The following is a 23,299-nucleotide window of genomic DNA, read 5'->3' on the forward strand; positions in this document are numbered from 1 at the left end:
ATCTCAGTGTTGTTTGATTTTCATTTCTCTTGGCATAGATACATGTATCTACGTGTGTGTGTGTGTGGCAGCTAGAACTCACTGGTAGGTCTCATTCTCAATTGCTCTCAACCTTATTTTTTAAGAGAAAGTCTTTCACTGAGACCTGGAACTCACCTCTTGGGCTAAAAGGGCTGGCCAACGAAGCACTAGGAACCTCCTGTCCTTATTTCCCTAGCACTGGGATTGTAGGTGCTTGCACTTGTATCTTGATCTCTTCACACGAGTGCTTGGGATCCGAACTCAGGTCCTCATGCTTGCACAATAAACATTTTACTGACTGATCCATCTCTCTAAACTAAATTTGGACTTCTATTTAGTTACTTCTGGAATGTTCATGTTGCACAGTCACATTTAAGATAGCTCTGTCTCATGTAGCCTTTTGGTGATAACCCAGCAAGACTGTGGGGATACCTTCAAGGTCCAAGATATCCTCCTTAAGGGGAAATTTTGGTACTGCATTTTATTCAGTGTGGAGCTAAGAGACATGGGCCAGAGAGTTCTGGGGTACTTATGATGGCAAAAAGATTTTTTGTTTTGATTGTTTTTCACTAAGAATATGTTGTACAAATTGATACACTGCTGGCTTGCCCCTTTGCAGTTGGTTCCTGTCACAGCAAGTGTCCCATTACCATTTACTAGTCCTCGTGCTATGGTTTGAGCATGTAGTCTAGAGGTCTAGCCAAGCTTCCTCAAACAAACAGGAAAGATGGTGGTTAGTTATTGTTTACAAATGGAGATGGTGGGTACTTAGCATCATCTGCTCAAGAAGGCAAGTGCTTACTTGTAGAGAAAATCCTTTGTGTGTAGCTTGGAGTGGAGACAGGGGAATTGCCTGCATGGTTTTCAGAGGTGTTTTGCACAGCTTAGTCCAATAGTGCTGTAGATGCAGGCTTTCTCCCAGTAGCTGTGTGTGCCTATCTGTGAGTCTACACATTGCGTGCTCATGGACTTGTGACTTGAGGGACTCCAGTCACCCTCTCTGAGAGAACACAAGGGGATGTTCTAGAGTCAGTTTCCAGTTGGCCTGAACCAGTTTATTTCTGTTTTTTTTTTAATTCATGAAACATCCCTTGAGAAGTCGAAAGGAAGCTGATCTTAATTCTTCCTTCAACATGACATGCCCTTTTGAAATCGTACAAATAACCGTGTCTGATTGTCATGTTGAATTGCAAGCGTGGATGTAAAATGCTCCCTTGTCCAACTGAAGGCAAATATTAGGTCATAAGTCAACATTTTGCAGAGAAACTTGGAACTAGAGGTTGAAAATTTATAGTTTTTCATGGGAAAACTTGTTTGCCAGTTGTGGGGAAATTACAAAGACTGTTATCTTCCTATGGGGATGGAGAGAGATGTGTGTCATTTTGCAACCTGGGTCAAAGTCCTTTAAGACTTCTGAGATTGGACTAGCCAAGGAATGAGACCTTGTCATAATATTTGAATGGTGCCACAGGTGACAGGCAGTAGGTGGCACAGATGTGTATCATTTCTTACAAGGTTATGTGAAAGGCTGCGAGAAGCCAGTTCCCAGTGCAGGAGGTCATATTCTGCCCACAACTATTTCTAATGGAAAAAATCTGCCAAGGAAATAAGACAGCTTCGGTCATGGACACTTAGGGTATTGAGAAAAGAAACCTCCTGCTAGGTGTGGTGTTGTTTGCTTATAATCCTATTACTTGTGAGGTTTAGTTAAGGTGATAATGCCTTAAATTCAGCCTGGGCTATATGATAAGATCCTTTCTCAAAACCTCATCTTCCCAACCCAAGGGGAAAAGAAAAATGCATAGAAATAAAAGCCTGATTTGTTTAGCATCCGTTTACTTCTTGGAGAATCTTAGGGGAAATGAAAAGCCAACAAAGGCAGGAACTGGAACAGTGCCCTGGACAGTACCAAGAAGCCGACAGCTAGCCAACTTGGTTTAATTTTGTCTATGATGCTTCAGCCCTATTACCAAGTCTACAGCTATGCTTTACAGAATCCAATGTGAGCCGTAGTGGGAGAGATAAGGCAAGAAGCATCTGTGTGTTAAACAGAGAAAGGAAACTAGGCACTTTGATACATGAAGAATGTTATGCAGTATTTTAACAAAAACCAAGTGGCAATGCCTCTTTGGAAGAAGAAAAGCCATTCACATTCCTTCCGAGTGCCCAAGTTTTAGTCCAATTTAGAATCACTGATCAAAATAGAACTGAGTGTCTGCTGTGGAAGAGTTTGAGAGGTATCAGCTAGGGATGCAGCTAGACTTGCAGTGGAAGAATTTGCGACCATTCCATTGCACGGAAGTACTGGGGCCAGAAACCTGCTCTTGCTAGAGCAAGATAATCTAATTATAAAGGCAACCTGGGCAGCCCAACAAGGTTCTGTTTCAATCCTGTCTGCCCACAGCAAAAAGATTAAAAGATGCATGTGTGTGTGCATTGTGTATGAGTGCATATACTTATCCTCATTGTAACCATCACGTCCCACTCTGTAATGAGATTTTCTCATGCATAGCAAACTCGAGACATGTGCCTTTGATTGGTATTTCATCTTGGCCATCCAGAGACACTGAACCCATGCACATGTTCATGGTAAGCAAGACTTGGCAGTTGGGAGCTTATTAATAAAAATTATCACAATCCCTTCAACATTTATATGGTATTTATTATATGGTATTATATGGCCCCTAAAACTCTGCTCTGTAATCTTACTCTCCAAATGTTACTCTCTATACTCCTCAAGGGTAAGTGTACTAAATTGAGAAGTGAGTCAATGTCACTGTGACCTACCTCTAGCTCATCCTCTCCACCTGCTCTATGAACTGTAGATGGATCTACTAAGATGAATGGTTTTAATTGGTGGTACATTCACAAGTCACAAATGCTAAGAGAATTAATTGTACAGTGTGAGTGGGACCACATAGAGGAATCCCTGGAACCCAACCATTGAGATGTCACACTGCTTGAAACTATATAGCTAGATAGGATGCTGGGCTTCATGGTGATTTGGGTCTTTCAGGCAAAGAAGGGGAACTACGCCTTTCTATGGGATGTGGCCGTGGTGGAGTATGCAGCCCTGACAGATGACGACTGCTCAGTGACTGTCATCGGCAACAGCATCAGCAGCAAGGGCTACGGGATTGCCCTGCAACATGGCAGCCCCTACAGGGACCTCTTCTCCCAGAGGTAGGCACAACAAGAAGTCAATTCTAGCAGCCTTGGCAGCTGGAATAGAAGGAAAACCTCCTGCTATGACATAAGAGCCATTATCAATGCATTGATTCCTCCCATCTTCCTAAGTGCTATCTAGGGACCAATGTGTCTTTCTCTATACCTCTTCTCAGGCCCTGCATAGATACTAGGTGCAAAGAGGAAGTTCATGGCCTCTTTGTAGGAAGACAGCAGTATGGGTGAACTATGATACATGTAGATAATATCAGTGCAGAGTCAAGCAGTGTCCCAGGAGTGGGGTTGGGCAGAAAAGGGCATCTGATAGGACCCAGAAGGACTTCTCATGGGTAGTGATATTCAAGGCACATAGGAATCAGTCAGATAAGTGAGTAAGTAGGATCTGGGGAAGCCGAACAATCTCTTTTTTATAGTATATCTTCAAAGTGTGAGTTGTCCATGTGGAGATGCAAAGTAAGAGTCGAGAAGCACTGTCTCCATCTGTAGCAAGGTGACCTGATGAGTCCTGTGGACTTTGGATCAAATTTCCTGGCTGGATGAGATAGATGCTGCTGTCCACTGGGGCAAGAGATGGACCTCGCCTTTTTGTTGTTGTTGTTGTTGTTATGAGAGGCCAACCTCTCATTTCCTTTCTTTCTCTATTCTCCTCATGTCTAAAGTAGGCTTCTGGGTTTCTGTGCCATCCTCTGAGAGTTAATTAATTCTGATTTCTTCTCATTAATATTAGGGAAGCTCAGGAGCATTGTGGAGAAAGAGGAGGGATGGCTAAATAGAGAGGAAGTTTTCAACCATGTTAAGCTGAATGGAGATCTCCTTCAGAAACCAATGCAGCATGTCTACTTTGTTCTTGAGTTTCATTTCCCATGTGATTGTTGGTATGAGTTTGTCCCTGCGCCTGCTTAGGTCTGGACTATTGGGCATGATCAAGTTCCACACTGCTGTTCTCCCTCAGAATAACAATCTTTCCTTATCCCATACTGGTTCTCTCTTATAGCAGTTTATATGGTCTGAATGATCTGGATTTAAGCAGGGAGGGTAGAACTGAATGATATTGGTAAACTCAATGCTTGTTTTCTTGTAGCCAGTTTACCAGCCAAGGCTCTTGTCTCACAAGAAGTCTAGCCTTGGACCCTCAGATTGGACATATCTGACGTGACATCCTGCTGAGGGACGGAATTAGAATTGAGGTGATTGAGGACATTCTAAAGGAAGGCTCTGCCTTGGCTCATTGAAACCCAACAAGAGGTGGCAGGAACTTTGTCATGAACAAATCCATTCAGTGCCAAGCTTAGGGATGACCACCAGTTGCCTGATTAACACATGAATTGCAGCCTTCATGTATTATCTACATGAAAAATAGCCATCTGGAGGATATCCAGGTTGATACAGGGACATTGTTGAAGAGTACCTGCTCTCTACCCTGTAATTCAGGGAGAAAGGGAGTGTGTTCTGTGCCTTGTGCTCTTCCAGCATCCAGCTCTCCTGAATTCCAGTCCAGCACTGGACCATATTACCATTGTATCTGCAAACCCTACTACCTGCCCTTTCCTGGATTTCTAGACTGGATCCTCTTGCTCAGGATCAGCTAAGCCTCAAGTGCACCAGAGAAGGCTGAGAAGTAGGGTTTGCAACCAATGTAGTCAGTATTGTGCTTTCAAAACTTGGTGAAGATGTAGGAGCAGTTAAGTGAGGCTTTAGGTTTTCTCCAGAACTTCAAGAACCTGTTTCATACCTTGCTTTGCCTTCTGGAGTAGAGAACAGTGATAAGAGATAGAGAGATATCTTTCAGTTCTTCAAATTAAAAGTGTGAAAAATTATGGCTTCTCTTTAGGATTCAGAATGCAGTGGCATTTCTGAAGTTTATGCATGTTGTTTTTCCCAGATAGGAGTTTCAGGCTGATTGCACAGACCATCAACCTGCAAACATCTCTGTAGAGCAGATGGTAAGGGAGTCCATAAGGCAAGTGTAACAGCAACACCCAAATAGCCAATGAGTCTCAAGATAGTGCTCATGGATGTATGGGACCCATTAGTGGGAAGTTAGAGGCCCCTGAGATAGCACTGTTAAGTTTCTTATGTAAGTCTGAAGGAAAAAAAAATGTCAATATACTAGGAAAGAAGAAAGCAGATGTTGGCTCGAAAGCTTGGATGAAGTTAGGAATACCCAGATCAGGTCGAGGAAAAGTGAAAATTCTCAAGATAGAGAAGACAGAGATGAGCCAGGAGAAGTGGTGTTGCTCTCCTCTATTACCAATAGTTGTGTTGTTGTATGCTTAAAGAGTTGTGTTGTATGCTTAAGGAGTTAGATGTTCTTTATATGGCTGCATCGGTTAGTAGACCACAGCCAGCGTGTGGTCTCCCTCCCATGCCAGTCATCAGCATAAAAACGTGGTGTACTTCCCAGATTCCATGTCTCTCTTGCAAGAAATACTTCCCCCTTCTTAGTTTTTATCAGAAGACTACGTGTTCAAAGGACTGTGCTAACTGTCTGCGACATTGTCATGTGTCTCCATGCTGTTCCCTCCCCATGAGCTGGTAGCATCCCTCCTTCCAACAGACAGGCGTCTGCCTTTTAGGGGAATGCCCCTGTCTTTACTTCTAACTTTCTGTTACTATTAGTTCTAGAAGAGGTTCTGTTGCATACTGCAAGCCCATTGTGAGCTGACTAAAGCTCCAATGTGCCTCAGAAAAATGAAGAGAGCTGCTTCAGGGGGCAGCACACTTTGACATTTGAATAAGGGCCTGCATTGTATAAGTAGTAGATTCCAGGCTTATCTAGAATTTCTGTGGTTGCCTTTCCCTTCATATTGGGAGTCAAGCTATTTGTTTGCTTTGACAGAGCCTAGGATCTAGATGTAAGTGGATATGGTGAGGGTTTATGTTATGTGCTATAACAGTTTTGCAGACCACAGCATGCAGAGTGGGCATTCAATAAACATTTAGCAACTTAATAGCCATTTATTGAGCACCTACTGTGTAGCAGGCTCTGCAACTATTGAATAAAAGAAAGCACCTGCAATTATATCTGTCTGGAAAGTAGAAGAAGTGGCTTCAGGAAATGGCTCTTATTGCTCTGTTTCCTCATAAATAGGAATATAAATTGTTATAGTGCATGTTAGGTTAGCCTCATTCTTGAAGACATTTTGTGCCTATGACTTATTTGTCTTGTTGCTTCTATATTTACACTTTCTTGTTTTGTTGTGTTTTTTTTATTTTTTATTCTGTTTTCCTGTAAATTGCCATATATACTTCCTGAAATAAGATGTGCCATAAAATACACATACAACTATGAGGAGAAAAGGTCAGAAAATTTAAGCAGCCCACCTGATGTTGCCCAGAAATGTTGCATGTAGTTTTTGCTATCCTGCTTTTAGCTCCAGGCAGACTAATCTACCAACCCCACTCAGGTTCCATCGTATCCTTGGATGAAAGGCATACACACACATTAGCTTATTTTTATATTGCTTTAGCTCACTGGCTGGGCTCTTCTAAGCCTTCCTTGACAATCATGCCCTTCTTTTCACTCCCAGATAAGCACCCTAAATCTGCCCTCAACTTTAGTTGTTCATTTACCTTTAGTCCTAGCTCAGCACCCTAAATCTGCCCTCAGCTTAGTTAGGTTTCTAACATCCTGCCTGCTAACCCAGGCCCAGTCGGGGAACTGGCCAATGGCCACTCCAACCTAGATCTCACATGACTGGTGTCTTTTCTCCCTCTGAAGCATGGCAAATCCCTTTCTCCTCTCCTGCATCCTGTTAGCCTGCCTGCAGGAAAACTGGAAGTCCTGCCTATTCCACACAGCTTATTGGCTACTAGCATCTTTATTGATTGATCAAGAACCAAATAGGGAATAGGATCGTCAGTGTTCAAACGCAGATCAAGGCATCAGAACCACCCCCTTCATAGACACTGTGAGAAGATCACACCCTATAGTCCATCCAGGGTCTTACCATCTCCCAGGTCAGAACTTGACACCTAGATAATAGCCTGTTGTCCTAGGAAGAGCATGGCCTCCCAGATCACTAATGACCCAGAGCTGAAGAAGAGCATTAATCCTTTCTAATTACAGCTCCGGGCAAGACAGGTAGATTCTGTGCTGAGGCCTTCAGGAAATAAAACAGATATATTAAGCATTCCTCTGCATGTAGTTAGGCAGATTGAAGCACTATAAATGGTTTGCCCCTACAGTGTTCTCTCAGTAAGAGGGAGCTCCTGCAAAGAGTGACTTGAGAAGAAGTTGGTCAATATGGCCATCGGACTGCACAACAACTAACTAGTTCTTATGGAAGCTGTTAGTAGTCACTGGATAATAACCTAATGACCACTCAGATGGGTACCTTATTTACTCTCAGATATTGATGAGGAGCGGGCTAGGGTTGAGAAATTCAGAATCTGGATTAGAACTAATCTCCATCAGTGAAGAGTCTTATTTATAGACACAAATCTCTTGGTTTCTTCACGCTGAGCAAGTAGTTCAATCATTAGCCTCCTCCTGGTCCCTGGTAGCCTCATATCTGCATATCAGCTTCTATTACAGTAATCTCACCCTACTCATCTTAGTCACCACTTCACAAAGGCCAGTGAACAGCCGAGCATGCAGCTTTCCTGGCCTGAGCAAAGCCACACATGGTAGTTAGAAGGACTCTGTAGCTGCTCAGTTCATCATGGAACACACCATTAGAGATAGCTGTGGTTTTCAGGGACAGTCTGAGAACAGCCACAAAACACACAAATGTACATGTAAATCAATGACCTCAGGTACTGTAGTGTTCCAGGCATGGCCACACTCCAAGCCTTTTGGGATTATCATTGCTCTAAATCACTTGCTGGATATTTTTATAATCTTAAATCACTTGCTGGATATTTTTATAATCTTACCACGGCCCTTTCATCTTCCGTTTGTTTTCATTATTCAACAATACATTCACACCTTGGTTGACAGAACAAATATCTGCTAACAAGTAGCTTTTGTTTTGATATCTACTAAACTTGCACCTGGAAAACATGAAAAGTTGCTACCCCATTCATTAGAATGGTAACCATGAATCTGTTAGGCTTACTGGGACTTGGCCCTCATCCAGTAGCACACAGATGATATCAAACCCTACTCTGTACTGAGCTGGGTCCTTCCCAGATAGTAAGAGGCTACTCCAGGGTGGATCCACGATAAAGACGCATCCGGGGATACTCTCAGGCTGTTGCCCTTTCATACTTTAGATGCAGACCCATGTATAGTACACTGGTTCGGGCTCAGATCTATAGATGTAGGGTCCTGGGAAGAGACTACACAACTATCCATTTAAGCCTCTGCAGTTCATTAACTGCGCATACCCAGAGCCCAAGGGGGTCATTGCAGGTATTATGAGCTAAGTACATCACCATGGACCAGACTCAAAGACTACTCCTCAAATGGAAAGGCTTCCATGTTCTGAATCTGGAAATTACCAGTTATACCTGGCTGGTTCAGTGTATAGAGCCCTAGGAATCCACAAAACACCACAATGGTATCAACGGCCATTGTTAAGAATTGTCCCACCACTATGCACCCAGACTCCCTCACTCATCCTGTTAGAGCTCACACCTCAGACTGCCTATTTCACTGTCTTCATTCCATGCCTCACTCTTCCTCACTCTCCTCTCTACAGCTCCACCGCTGTGTTGTAGCTGCTTAATTACAATGTTCCCTTTGCACCAGACAGAATGTTCACATGTATTCCAGTATCAGTTGATGCCAGCCTCAAAGTGACTATGGGAAGGTATTTCACCTCTCCATGCCTTGATTTCCTTCTATGTAAAATAAGACAATAGAAATTAATTCCAGAAGGTTGGCATCAAAGATTCAGGAAGATCTTGTAAGAGTATAGATACACACTGCACACAGAAGCAACTAGACCACCACACACTGCTTCATGGTTCATCATCCTTTAGTTTCACTTTCCCTTTGTCTCCTCAAACTCCTCTTTAAGCCTCCATCTTAAGCCCCTGACCTGTGTGGCTTCCTGGCACTTCTGCTTCATTTCCTCGTGTTCACCACAACTCTGTCCTTACACTATAGAGCTCATTGTTTAAGGGATGGTGTTGGATCTTTAGATGATAGGCTTAGCAGCATTGAGAATCGTTCTTGGCACAGTACAGAATCTTCTTAAATTAAATGGAATAATGAAGAATAATATGGGTCCTACCAGGACAGACAAGATAGAAATGTGGAGTTTCCATTTTCCAAATTGGACTGGACAAAAGTGTATTTTAGATTTTGGATTTTCTTTCTTCCAATTTGAAATATTTTCATATATGTACTGGGATATCTTGAGAAATGGGGCTTAAGTTTAAGTATAAGCATGAAATTCATTTGTTTCATATGTATCATATAATATAGACTTACATAATCTTACATAATATTTTTAAAAAGTTTGTACATAAACAAAGTTTGTTTTATTGACATATAAGAGAACAAATGTAGAATATTCCATTTGTGGTATCATGTAGATACTCAAAAAGTTTCAGATTTTGAAGTATTTTGGATTCCAGACCCTAGAATTAAGGATGAGTAACTTTTAGATGTTAAACTTTGAATGACAGCAGTTTTATGACTGTGATCCTACTAAGTGTGCATTTTGGGGTTGCCTCGTTCATTTCTGTGTGTCCCAAGTTTATCCTGAGAACATTCTCTGTAATCTGGGTGAGGAGCCTGACATGCTTTGTCACTGAACCACTGGTTCAGGAGGGAGAGGAAAAGCATGTCATCATATGTTCTGAGAAAAACACTCTGTGCACAGGCAGTGTGCAGAATACACTGTGGAATAACCTGGTTCTGAGAATTGCTATAATGACTCAAGAGTAAGCATGGCAGGCCAATGGTAAGACCAGATGGCTAAGCTGATGAAGTCAATGGCTATGGCTCACCTGTGTTGTGTCTTGCAGGATCCTGGAGCTTCAAGACACAGGGGACCTGGATGTGCTCAAGCAGAAGTGGTGGCCACACACAGGCCGCTGTGACCTCACCAGCCATTCCAGTACCCAGACTGAAGGCAAATCCCTTAAGCTGCACAGCTTCGCTGGGGTCTTCTGTATTTTGGCCATTGGCCTCCTTCTTGCCTGCCTCGTGGCTGCTCTAGAGTTATGGTGGAACAGCAACCGGTGCCACCAGGAGACTCCCAAAGAGGTTGGTGTCTTCATAGTCTTGCCATAGTCCAGTGGTAGGGTGTCTCCCTGGGCCATTGATTTGGTGGGTGGTTTCCTTTCAGATAGTATTTATCTGAGTCACCTTGTCTGGACACAGCAGCATTGTATATTGGGGATATATGTCATATTTCATTTTGCTTTTAAATAAACAGAGAAAATGTAGTGGGTGTTTTCATGTTTGAACAAAGTGCCAAAGGACCGGCCAAGGCCACTAAAGTCCTGTATTTATCTATAGAGCAGGTACGGCGTGGGCAGCGCCAGAGAGCCCTTCCCCACCCTGCCCCGCTCATGTGCTTCCACCCTGACCTGGAGAGACCACCTGTAGGGTAAGAGAGGAGCCCGCATTCCTTCTTGGTTCTCTTTGGTGTCTCACACAGAGCCATAGGCCCAGTGACCCCAGTAAGCGAGGCTTCCCTGATCCCCCTGTTGCCCTGCCTTTCCTCTCTCCCCCATTTTCACAAGGCATAGCCTTGCCACCCTGGGAGACACTGGAGCTCTGTCCAGACTAAGTTCTGGGTACTTCTTTCACCTTGTACACCAACCAGTGCTGATTCTGTCCCTTGACATGTGCATCTTATTGGGTATTTGCTCTTCAAGGCCAATTTCTGATTTGGTTTTTGAAATGAACTCCTGTGAGGTAGTTCCCCTAAAAGAGGTGTCAAAAAGTGTCACTTTGTGATGATCCTCTGCCAACAGAAACATACATATAGGCATCTATGGGACAAGCCTAGGCACTTCATACATTTGTGGTCACTGCCTGCTACACACAGCCTGGCTTCATCAAGAATCAGACTTCAGCTTATAGATTCTGCAGAGGCTTCTGGAGATAAATCTTAAATAGGAAGCTGTAAAGCAGCTGGCATTCTGTTTAAAGGCAGTCCTGAAGGATTTTGCCTGATAATTCTAGTTTTGTTTTCTACTGGAGGCCAAGGTGATGCACAAGTTCATTAACTGGCTTCAGAGGTCAAGGAGAAAATAAACTGGGGCAGGAAATACAAGCAGGCAGGAGAGGGAAAAGCTGGATGATCTCACATCATCTAGTTGGGGCTGGGAACTGCTACCATTGAACAGCAACACTAGCTCATCCTGGCATCTGTTTCTGAGATCTGCCATGATTGGCTGATGGCTCCCTCAGCCATCAATCTACAACGGAGTTAGTTCATGAGGAGGAAGGCAATGGCTGTCCCTTGCCCCTCAGACTTACCACTCACATTTCAGGCAGTAAGCTTGATGCTTTTCCTGTGGCTGGCTGGCACTGCTGAGCCAGTACCAAAGTGTCCTCATGACATCCCTTCAGGCCTTCCTAAATCTCCATGGAAGGAAAGGAGGGAGGGACAGTACATGAGGGATGGTTGGGGGGGAGGAAGGAAATCTGGCTTTACTACTACTCCAATGGCCTATCCTGTCAATCCTAAACCACTGGAGGGAAGGGGGAAGTTTAAGGAAAACCCACTGAAAAGAGCAGTTAATGGCTCTATTCAAAGTTGTATTTTGTTAAGTTTGGAAATGATTACATTTTTAAAAAATTTCCTGAAGGGACCATGACTTCCTATTGAGCAGATAAAGCAAAGCCCCCAGTGTTCTCTGTAACTGTGGAATCTTGTCAGTTCCCTGAACATCAAAACCAAGACACCTTGCCTACTGTCACTACCCCAGGTCTTTACACACAAGAACATCTTCAGGCAGGTAGGGTGGGTGGTCCCAGAGCTCTGGATAGGGACAGGGGAGACAGGACAGGAGGCAAAGGAGTCATTGATTCACCCATTGTGTTCCTGCCTGTGTGGTTTTGTTTGGGGTCATGGCTTTCTCCTCAGTCATCCTCTTTATTTTACCCTGTACAAATGTCCCGTAGGTCAGGTTAACAACGGAGGGTTGTTTGTTTGCTGTGGGTGTACATTGCAGTGACATGGAACTGTCTCTCTTGTCTGGTGTGAGCAGGGATGTGGGCTCAAGTTCATTGTGTTTTTTTTTAAACTGGGAGGCATTGTCTACTTTCAGTTTCATCCCTTTAGAGCCCCTAGTGCAGTGATCATTCCAATTGTGGTCACCTAGAATTAAAGAAAGAGAGAGGGGGAGGGAGGGAGACAGAGACAGAGACAGAGAGATTGAGAGAGACACACAGAGAGAGACAGAAAGGCAGATAGAGACATAAATAAGAAGGTACAAGCAAAGGAAGACCACAGAAGACCACAAGATGGCCAGCTTGGGAAGCACACACTGCTTGCTTCTTTCTTGCCAGCATCATTTCCTACTTTCTCACTTCTGCATAAATCCACGTCCTCTGATATAGAGGAATACACTTTCAGTTTGTTCTTCCACAATGTGGGCCTCCTTGCCTGGCTCTCAGTCCAGGCAGATAGAAGCAAGAATGACAGAAGACATGGGGCAGCCCAGTAGGTGCGCTCCACCTTCCCCTCATATTCAAATGGGCTATATGAGACCTTTCCCCTGTTTTTCTAAGTCTCCACCTTCCAGATGAAGTTTATCCCATGCTCCTCCTTGCTTCCTTTAACAATCTTGTCTTCATGGACCCTTCTTCTCCCTCCCAGGATATTTCTTCACCTCTTGGGTGGCTACAAAATAGCTCACAAGCCTCCATCCTCTAGATTGAGCTGTCCTGACATTAGCAATGAGAACCACTAGAGTACAGAGGAACCCCATCCTGGCCAGCACAGAGTAGGGCTACAGTGTTGGGGTGAGTAGTGGTTAGTGAAAATTATTGTATCTTGAGGATGTTAGTGTGGAGAGATGAGAAATTGGTAGAAATCATTGAGCTGGAGGTGAGATGGGAGAGTTGTATTTTGGACAAGGTAAACAAAGGGTTAACAAGAAGTAAGGGCATGAAGGAGAAGACAGTAGAAGAATCTGAGGAAGGAGGATTGGGTCTCCTTCCAATGTGTCAATGCCAGGGTGAGAGGTTTGAACCTGTCATCTAGGAGCAGAGGATGGACCCAAAATGGCAATATTTCAGAATTATATCTTTAAAACTGTGGTAAAATAATGAAGGTGTTTAATTTAGATCCCTCTCACATTGCTGCTGGCCCATGTTTTATGGAGTAGCATTGCAATTAGATGAGGCTATCTGGAAACTCTTGGAATGTTTCGTTTTGGGATGCCGGTTATATTTCTTAAGAGCTGAAAACCTGTCTTTGGGTGGAGCCCAAGCTGTGTTTAATGGGTTGTGCTGCGATGTCTTCAGAGTTTAGACACCTTTTTGGGAAAGAGTAGTAATGTGCAATCAACCTCTTAATATTCATGTGCATTTGAGCTCATATTTTTTCGGGGGAATCAGACAATTATGTAGTTACCCAATGCAGGTGAGTGCACCAAGCTCGTGGGGATGCAGTTAAGAGCCACCCGCTAGATTTATGGGGGATGTGAAATCGTTGCTCTGAGGATGAAATATTCATGAAATACAGATGAGAACTGCACAAATGGGAGCTGACATGAAGAGTGAGGGATGAATCATCCATCACTGGGCTGCAAGTTGGAATTCCGGTTTCTTCCTGTCTTGCTCGCCCTGCACCATGTCTCCATGGCAGAGTGGGCTGATGGAGGCCAGATTAGCTGGGCAGGAGGAGACAGTTTAGCAGCAACCCTTTTCTTCTGACCTAGGGACCAGCATCTGTATAGATACCCCTCAAGGCTGCTTCCTTATGGGTGAATAGAGACTAAGGGACCTCTCTTTAATTTCATAGCCTGCCTTACTTCCACTCCTTTGCTATACAACTAGAACACTGTCTTTGTAACCCTAGTCAACAACATTTAAGGAAGGCTTCCTAATTACTACTCAGCAATGACAGAAAACAAGTCTGGCACACGGATGATACATCTGTTTCCTAGCACCCACCACCTCCTGTAGGTGGGCTTGTCACAGGGCAAGAACACTAGGCTTTCTCAGGTTGTACAGGGCCATTAATTTCTACCTAACGTTTTCTGGAAGATTTTTAAAAATAAGGGATGAGACTCGATTCTTCCTTGTGTCAGAGTCTAGCAAAGCATCCCTTAACCCTGTTTTGTGTTTTCTGTTGAAAACCGAGACTAGCTGTCAGACAGTTTAGTACATTGCAGCAATTAGCCCAGAGCCTTCCAGTACAAAGGCAAAGAGCACTTACACACTGCTGAGTATCTTAGAACCAGGTCCCCGGTGAAGCCATCTTTGCCTGTGACCACCACCCATCTCCTTTTCAGCCTCCAGTACCTCCTTACCTCTGCCTTTGAATTGCCTTGCCCACTCTCTGGAACACAGGAGCTCTTGTTAGGGGGTGATGAATACAATTGAGGTATCGAACATTTTCTATATGCCAGGAACCAAAGATGAATGTTTTACCAAGAACATTAGCTCATCTGGTCGTAGAAGCTCAAATGTATTTATTGAATGAATGAACCAGTCTGGGCTCCTATAAAGAAAATGTTATTAAATGTTAAATTGTTGTATAATCATTGCAGCTGGATCAATGGCTTTCAATTTTGGCTGCATATCAGAGATGATTAATTCTGGAATTTGGGCTCAGTTTCCATAGGGTCATATTAAGAAGATCTGGAAAGCTATAATTTACAAAGTCTCCGCATTTGTTTCTGATATCCTACCAAGGATTAAAACTGTCGATCCTCTTTCTATCAAGGGGAGGAAGGTGAGCCTGGTATGGTAGGAAAGAACAACATCAGTGCTGGATCTAGGTGGGCATGGGTACTGTTCTCAGTGCTACACTCTCTGTGGGTCACCTTGAGCAGATCTCTCTAGGGCAAGAGTCTCAGCTCATTCCTGTGGGTCCTGCTGTTCCCATCTGGTGTGTGAGGTGATCGTTTGCTCCCTTTCATTTCCCTGCCAAGGAATACTTGTGAGGGAGGTGACTGGACACTCTCCCAAAATGCTTTAACGCGTGACCCATCATCCCCTGGGCTCATTGCCTTGTCTTGAAATTCAACCTCTTTGTTTTCACCTGATCACAACACCCAGACCCAAACCCAGTTACTAGCACTCTTAAAGAGGATGGTGTTGTTCCCATCCATTGGGAGTCATTGACTCCCTGGTGGGTCTCAATGGTAGCAAGAGGATGCTTCCAGCAGCCATCCAGGTCAGGCAGGGAATCCCTGAGCCCTAGTTTTGTTCCTGACTACTTTAAAGAAGGAACTGTTGGATTCCAAACAAAGTCAGCTCTAGTGAGTCCCACATGTAACAAGCTGTTACATAGATGATAGTTTAGTTAATTACCGTTTTTCAATACACTGTATTATTTCCACGTTGGTGAACAGCAGCTTAATTACAGAACTTTATCTCTGCCTAAGAGAGGTTCTCTGGTAACCTCTGATTCTGTATCTGCCATCATGCTTAACATGGGATGAGGAATAGAGAGCCGGATTCCAGGCAATTTGTGGGTAAATGCAGTCAGTGAAGATTATGTCATATTCAGGAATGTTTGGCTAGGTCAGTTCCCTATGGTAGATTAAAGAAAGGAACCATAAGTTCTAGGTCTCTTTCCACAACTGTCATTACCTGTTTGAACACAGAAGCCTTGGGGTAATGAGGATGTAAACTGATATAGTTCACATAAAAAAGTCCATTATTTGGTTTGCATAACATTGTAGAATAAATCATTTTGTCTGAAAGGATTGCTATTCAAATTACTCTTGCCACTGTCCCTGCTTAAGCTGATTACTTCTGCCTCCTTTTTCCTTGGCCAGAGACATACAAGTTCAGAATGGACATGACCTTGCACATGCTAAATCTGTAGCCCCAGGTGATGCCAGAGAACACATCTTCCAAGGCCCCCCGGCCATGGCTGTTTTGTGCTTCTTGCCCCTCAGTTCTAGCTTTTAGACTAAGGAGCAGGCATAGACAGCTCAAGGTGTGGAGACTCGGAGGCAGGCTGCATTCATTTAGAGTAGCTCTGCTCATTTTTTCATAGAGTTAACCAACCAGTATAGGAGACTCCTGATGGGGCCCTCTTCTCCCAGGGCTTAGCTTAATCTTGGTGCTCCTGGGGTAATGGAATTTGAATAGAAAGAGGTCCTACTGATAGGAGAAAGTTGGATTCTTGACAGCCACTTGGCATGGGAAGCTCTCTCTGGAAAATTTGTTCAATTGGTGTGAACATGTTCTATGTATCCTGACATGGAAAGGTTAGAGGCTAATAGATAACCACAATTGGGAGTTGATTTGCACTGCACGGCTTCACACTCCTTGCAACTGGTTCATCCATCCTTAATTTGAGGCAGGGAAAAAATACACTAGGTTAAGAAACGTTTCAAGATCTTACTCTCAGATGTACAGGAGTAGCAAGCCAACACAAATCAGACTCGATGCTTTAGTTGCTGTTGGTCCAGTGGCAGTCGTGGTGGTGGCAGCAGTGGTGCATGTGTGCACATGCAGGGCCTTTTAATTTTATGTAACCCTATTTGTCAAATTTTGGGCCTATTTTTTTATGCTGTTAGGGTTCTATCAGAAAAATAAAACATGTGCTCCTGCGTGTTCTCATGTGCTTTGTTTTGGTTTTGGTTTTGAATTTTTCTTTTTTATTTACTTATTTTTATTTTTTTCTTTTTTTTAGATAGAACTTGAAGGTGGGTGGGTCCTGAGGTGAAGGAAGATCTCAGAGGTGTTGAGGAAGGGGAAAGGTTATAATCAAAATGTATGACATGAAATTCTCAGCATATAAATAAAAATAAAAAGAAATATCCATTCCTTGGGTTAGTCTTTATCCTAAATACTTGGATGGTGCATGACCTCCCAGCTGCACTAAAGGCTAAGTTATTACCTGTGCCCTCCTTCCACCCCAGATACACAGAAATAGCAAGGCATTTTGTGCTTTGAATGTCAGGGCTGTAGACATTGAATGAAAAGGCTTCCCCTGCTCACATTTTTCTCCATAGGCCTTCGGTTGGAACACCCCACCAAGCTATATTTTTTTCTCTGGCACTGGGTAGAAAGTGTTGTCTCTTTATAGGAGATTCTCAAATTCCCGTATCCCTAGGGCATTTGTATACAGGAAGTTATCCTTTCTCTCCAATGCCTGAAAGACAACACATGCCTCCAGAGCACCTGCCTGGGCCAGGGCTTAGATGATGTTAGTAAAAGTTCCAGGCTTTCCCTATAGCTGCTCAGAATCCAGAGTAAATAGATCTGGAACCAAGACAACTTGCTTCCTTGCCTGTTGCAAATTAGTCCATGGTGCAACTTAATTTTCTTCCATTCCAAATGGATATCCTATAGTACTGAAGAGAAAACAGAAAGGTAGAAAAATTGCCTATCGAACTAAGCAGTTCTTTGAAGGGAACTCAGAAACATCACTCAATAGCTTTCTTCCTATGGAAACCAAAGGCTATAGTGCAGACAACTGGCTTACCTAGACTTCTACAAGTTTCGCTGGCTGCAAGGGAGAGAATATTGCTTCCTCAAGCCCTAAAAGCATCTGAAACTCTATTCAAGTGTCTCCACCTTACACCCTTCCTTGTGCCCTTGCACCTTTCAGGTGGACGAAGATGGTGTATAAATACCTTCACCAGCCAAGCTGTGGCACTGACTTTGGTTAGGGCAGACAAAGGGGGTCATTTCCCATAGCCAAAGCTGCATAGGAGATCCTGGCAGCCATGAAAGGCTGGAAGTATAAGCTTCGCGGTGAGCAGAGCCAGGCATTGTCCAGATGTCCCGGCCCTGAGGCCACACCACAGAACAGAGTGCTAGGTACGGCAGAACTGCTTTGGGATGGAACTCCAACCATTCTCTGTGTGAGTCTGTCTGTTTAGTGGGAAATGTTACCTTCCCCTGCCACACTATTATAAAATGAAGATAGCCATTTCCACAAAACTCTCCAAAGCAATCCAACTGTATATTATTTAAGAAGTCATCAACAGTGAGAGAGTCCAAGGTACTAGAGCCCAAATATCAAGTATAAAATAGTATTGTAAAAGTTTTATACAAAGAAAGCAAAAGTTTTTTTTTTCTTATATAAAAAAAAAACCCCACAAAAACAGATAAGGCACACACTGAGGATTTATACTGATCTACCTCAACCCGGGTATGAAATAATTTGACAAGTAACTTGAATTTGGTTTGCTGTATCTATAGGTTATTCTTCATTTGCTGTGGTTCAACTATGATGTTTCACCTTTACCATGGTATAAAAGCAACATGCCATCAGCAGAATTTAATCCTTCAGATTTTTAGTCTTTTTTTTGAGCAAGTGCCTATGTGGTCCTATTTTCTGATAATATGGAGAAGCAGAAGAGAGCCACCCTCCTAGACAGCTGCAGAATGCCAGCAGAAAGCACCAGTCCTCTGTGCCATTGTTGCTAAGTGAGGATGCCTGGTAGTTAAGGTAACTACATTGTTGGCTGGTAATAGTTTCAATTTGCAGTAAGACTGTTACCATTTAACATTGTAAGTTGATGAGCATTTACAGCTTTTACATTGTGGAAGGAGCTGATAGAGGAATATCATGAATGGTCTTGAGCTAGGCAGAACAGAGGATAACATCTCCACCCATTTCCCACCACTTTTCCTCTGGCGCTGGCTACTCAGAGGTATTCTTATCTCTGAAGTACTTCCCAGCACTGATGAGCCAAGTTAAACCTCTGGGAGGCTGCGGATCACTGGAATCATGGGTGTTTTCCAGTGGCTATTCAATTACTTCCAATGTCATTTCCATTTATGATACCAAGCCAATTTCTGTAGTGTTCCCTCACCCTCTGACCAGTCTGCTCCCTGTTATTCAGTTTCTTCCTGGCCTGAAATGAGTTCTTCATTATTCCATGGAAGTTGTCAGTTTTCTTGTCTTCGGAGATGTTCTGGAAACTGCAGTATGTGTCTTACTAGAAGTTAGGAACAGTATGCCAGCTGCCAACTCATGGACGTTTAGGCAGTAATGATTACTTTTCTGTAAGGCAGGGATCGATGACATAAGGAGTGAGTTACAGGGTATTTTAGTTCTTTGCCCAGGTGAGAAATAATCACTTGATTCTTCCTAATATTGACTTTGTGGTTGACATCAAGTGAAAGGAGGGAGAGCTTAGGCCCTTTGGTCCAAGTGGCCTCCTGATGGGAAGGCCCTGTCCTTTATCCCCATAGGAGCTCAAAGCAATCACTGGGGTAACCTCGGCTTTGCATGGTCATTTCTTCTTCCTTTTGGAAGCATGCCAAGGCTTCTACATCTCTTGATATATTTAAAATACCTACAACATGAACAGGTTCTGTTCCTTTCTCTGACATATGCTTTGAGCACTAGGGAACTGGCAAGATTGAATTTTAGAAATGAGCTTTGACACGGTATTTTTGTTGGAGTCTGAAATCAGTAAGGGCCAGATGTAGCCACCATCTTGCCTGAAATGTTGGTACCCACAGAGTCACAAATGGTGCTGCAGCTCGTACCTTTATTTGGGAGATGACATAGCTCATTTTCTGGACAGTCATGCACTTCCCTGGGGTGTGAGGGAGGACTAGGGAAGCAGGTGACATCTTCCTTAAGCTCTCTAGCACAGTGGCCACTTTAATTCATTTGAACATTGGTGGTGCGACATTAGTTTACTTGAGAAGAATTATAGTAGTCATTTTATTCTTTATTTGCATTCTTCAGCAGATAAATAAACCAAAGGTCTTCTGTCATGCCCCCAACTGTGGTGAGACAGGGTCAAGGGTGAGGCTACCCATTCAGGAAGCCATAAGTCCTCTTGACACTTCCTGTCCCTGCCCCTCTCTCCACTTAAGCTCCAATGTCCCATTAGCCAAATGGGAATAGGCTTCCTCTCGGGGATGAACTAAAGATTCTACACAGAAAAAAAAATAGGTTACCAGGTAGGACAGAGTTGCTTTTGCACACAGACCGCAGAGGTTCTAGGAGTCTCTAAAATTCATGGGGTTTGTGGCACATAGCAATGACACTATTCTAAACCTGAGCTTCCTTGTGTAAGGCAGGGGAGACAGTATGACGCCTTGGAGGGATGTGGATTCAAATTGCAAATGCATGGGGGCACACTAGGGGATTCAGACCTTTTCCTCTATTTTCCTGGCACTCTATTTATCTCCTCCTGTGTCTGACAGCTCTTCAGAGCATCTTGTCATGGGGTTGCCCCTGGGCATGTCAGGGATCCTAAGCTGAGTGTGGGGGTGTGGAAGAGCTTCAGATGCCTGCTGTCTGGGTCATTGCTATATACAGATTAGTGTTCTAGTGTATGGATTCCCCGGATAGCCAAGGGTTGACCATCTGATCGAGGGAAGGTGGGAGCAATAGGAGAAACTGTATGGCAAGCTCAATAGGCCTGGTACCTCCAGGTTTCCAAATTGTGCAGCCAGCAGTCCTCAACACACTCTTAGGATGTCCTCTGACCTCCCTGTGCTTTCTCTCTCCAGGACAAAGAAGTGAATCTGGAACAGGTACACCGGCGCATCAACAGCCTCATGGATGAAGACATTGCTCACAAGCAGATTTCCCCAGCGTCCATTGAGTTGTCTGCCCTGGAGATGGGGGGCCTGGCTCCAAGCCAAGCTTTGGAGCCCACGAGGGAGTACCAGAACACCCAGCTCTCGGTCAGCACCTTTCTGCCCGAGCAGAGCAGCCATGGCACCAGCCGGACACTGTCGTCAGGGCCCAGCAGCAACCTGCCACTGCCGCTGAGCAGCTCAGCCACTATGCCCTCAATTCAGTGCAAACACAGGTCGCCCAATGGGGGACTGTTTCGACAGAGCCCGGTGAAGACCCCCATCCCTATGTCCTTCCAGCCTGTGCCTGGAGGCGTCCTTCCAGAGGCTCTGGACACCTCCCATGGCACCTCTATCTGACCGTGTCGCCTGCCCTCCTGCCCGCCCACCCACCCACCCGACCAGCAGAGCTTTTTAATACAAGAAAATGACAACACAGACACCACACACACACACACACACACACACACACACACACACAAAGACTCTTTCATTTTTCTTGTACATACGTGTAAATAATGACAGAATGGAGTGGGGTAAAAGTGTATTTTGAATATTCCCAATTTTCGAAGTCAGTAAAAAAAAAAAAAACAAAACAACAAAAACTGTATGAATGACTTTGTAAATTTTGTTCTATATGAATAAAAAGGCAAATTACTTGTGATCATTCTGAAGTGCCAAAGGAGCCCCCTGTTCCTGGGCCTTTCTGAGGGCAGGAAGAACCATCGGAGAAGCTCCTGGCTGCTGGGGAGAAGGAAGTCATGGACAAGCCCCCGAATGCTGCTTGCTGCTGTACCCACAGCTTTCCCTTGTGTCCTTTTCTTAAAAGCCCCTCATTCCTCCTTCAGTGTCCTTGGGTAGATTCAGAATATGTCTGAGTCTGGAGCCCATGTTGGGTGGGCCCATCTGTTCCCTGAGCTGTAGGGCAACCTGCCCTAGACATGGCCCTAGACAATCAGGCTCAAGATGGTAAGGTCACTGTGTGTCACAGTGTGTAGCATGCAATTGTCCCCAGGGCCTCAGAAAAGCTGCCCATATTGAGGTCACAATCTCTGAGGCTTTGATACCAATGTGTTTGAACAGCATATTGTTGGTCTTTTTAAAAAAACAAAAAACAAAAAACTCTTTTTTCTACTCAGAAGAATCAATTAGAAGAGACTATATAAAAGGAGGGCAGACCCCATCTAGTTAGAGGTATGACTGGCCTGGGTGGGACATCTTTGGTGAGGTTGAGGGATGGAGGGATGTGAAACCAGGTAAAGATTATTTGCTTGGATTAGGTTCCACAGCTCTGGGTGAGGGAAAGTGTGGTTAGAGACACAGAGTATAGAAACATCAGGGTCACAGGTAAAGGTTTCTATAGAAAAGAGTTGGTGGAAGTGTCTCCAGATGAAGGGCAGACTGAGGATAAACAAGAGGGACCACATAGAGAAGAAGCTTGCCCTTTTTGAGAAACATAGCTATGTAATGTTTGAAACAAAAGACTCTTCTGCCCTAATGAAGCTATCCAGAGTCCTCAAAGACATGGCTTTAGCTCTTTATGACGTCAGCTAAACAGGACCAGCCCCTTCAGACTTTACTGCCTTTTCTGCACTGGTAGATTAAATGAACCAGACCTCAGCAGGAATCCTTCAAGCTGGGGGCATCTGACATCCTCTAAGATGGTGAATTTGCTGGGAAGTCCGATTTCATAAAACAAGGCTAACCTAAGGATCTCTATACTGCCCTTTGTGGGGTAACTAAACTGTAGAACTGGAAATGATCCATCAAGAGTAACCTGAGCTGTGCCACTAAAAGTCCCTTCTTCCCCTTTTGAAGAACAAAACGTCTCTAATTGTCTACATTGCTAGGATGTAGAACATGACCCCATCCAGCTTCAAGGGTTTGGGACTCAACCCCCAATCACAAATCAAGGTGTAGAGATCTTGGAGAAATACGAAGTCCTATCAGTTGCTGCTTCTATCTGTACTCATATAGCATTAGTTGAGAGATATATAACCATGAGGGTGAAAACTAACCAAGATGAATTTACTTCCCCAAATCCATAATGATGTTAGTGAGGATGAAAGAGTGACTGTATCACACAGTCAGCTAAAAGCACCAGATGAAGAGAGTGTTTACAGGCATGTTACCTTTGGCTACTGGGATGCCATGCTGCTAGTATTACTAAAAGACCTGTTCACATTTCTCCAGTTAGTGTGTAGAGCTTGGAGACAGGTGTACATGGCAAAGCCTGGGTGGGCTCCCATCACCCTAACAATGTATAGGCTTTGCTTTCATTTCATCAACATGTTGGGCAACTTGCACTGGAGGATTAATTTTCATATATATAATCTCTATTTTAAAAATCAAACTCTGGTCTCACTGCCTTATCTTACACCTGTCTGTATCCCAAAGATGACTTGGTTTCTTTGGTATATCATGGATATGGATGTCTTTGGTTCGGAGTAAGAGTCTGTGAGTGTGTGTGTGTGTGTGTGTGTGTGTGTGTGTGTG

The 23,299-nt window shown here is 43.9% G+C and overlaps 1 protein-coding gene across 1 annotated transcript in view; it reads left to right on the forward strand.

The window, feature by feature from the left end:
- Positions 1-21,917, forward strand: part of Grid1 (glutamate ionotropic receptor delta type subunit 1) — a 738,391-nt gene extending 716,474 nt beyond the window's left edge. Inside the window, exons 14-16 of the mRNA XM_029541717.1 lie at positions 3,038-3,204; positions 10,129-10,369; positions 20,735-21,917. Coding sequence (XP_029397577.1) covers positions 3,038-3,204; positions 10,129-10,369; positions 20,735-21,163 — 837 coding nt within the window. The 3' untranslated portion in view covers positions 21,164-21,917. The remainder of the gene's footprint in view (positions 1-3,037; positions 3,205-10,128; positions 10,370-20,734) is intronic.
- The last annotated feature ends 1,382 nt before the right edge of the window (positions 21,918-23,299 follow it).

Source organism: Mus pahari, chromosome 8 (genome assembly GCF_900095145.1).
Source record: "Mus pahari chromosome 8, PAHARI_EIJ_v1.1, whole genome shotgun sequence".
In the NCBI taxonomy this organism is placed as follows: Eukaryota; Metazoa; Chordata; class Mammalia; order Rodentia; family Muridae; genus Mus; species Mus pahari.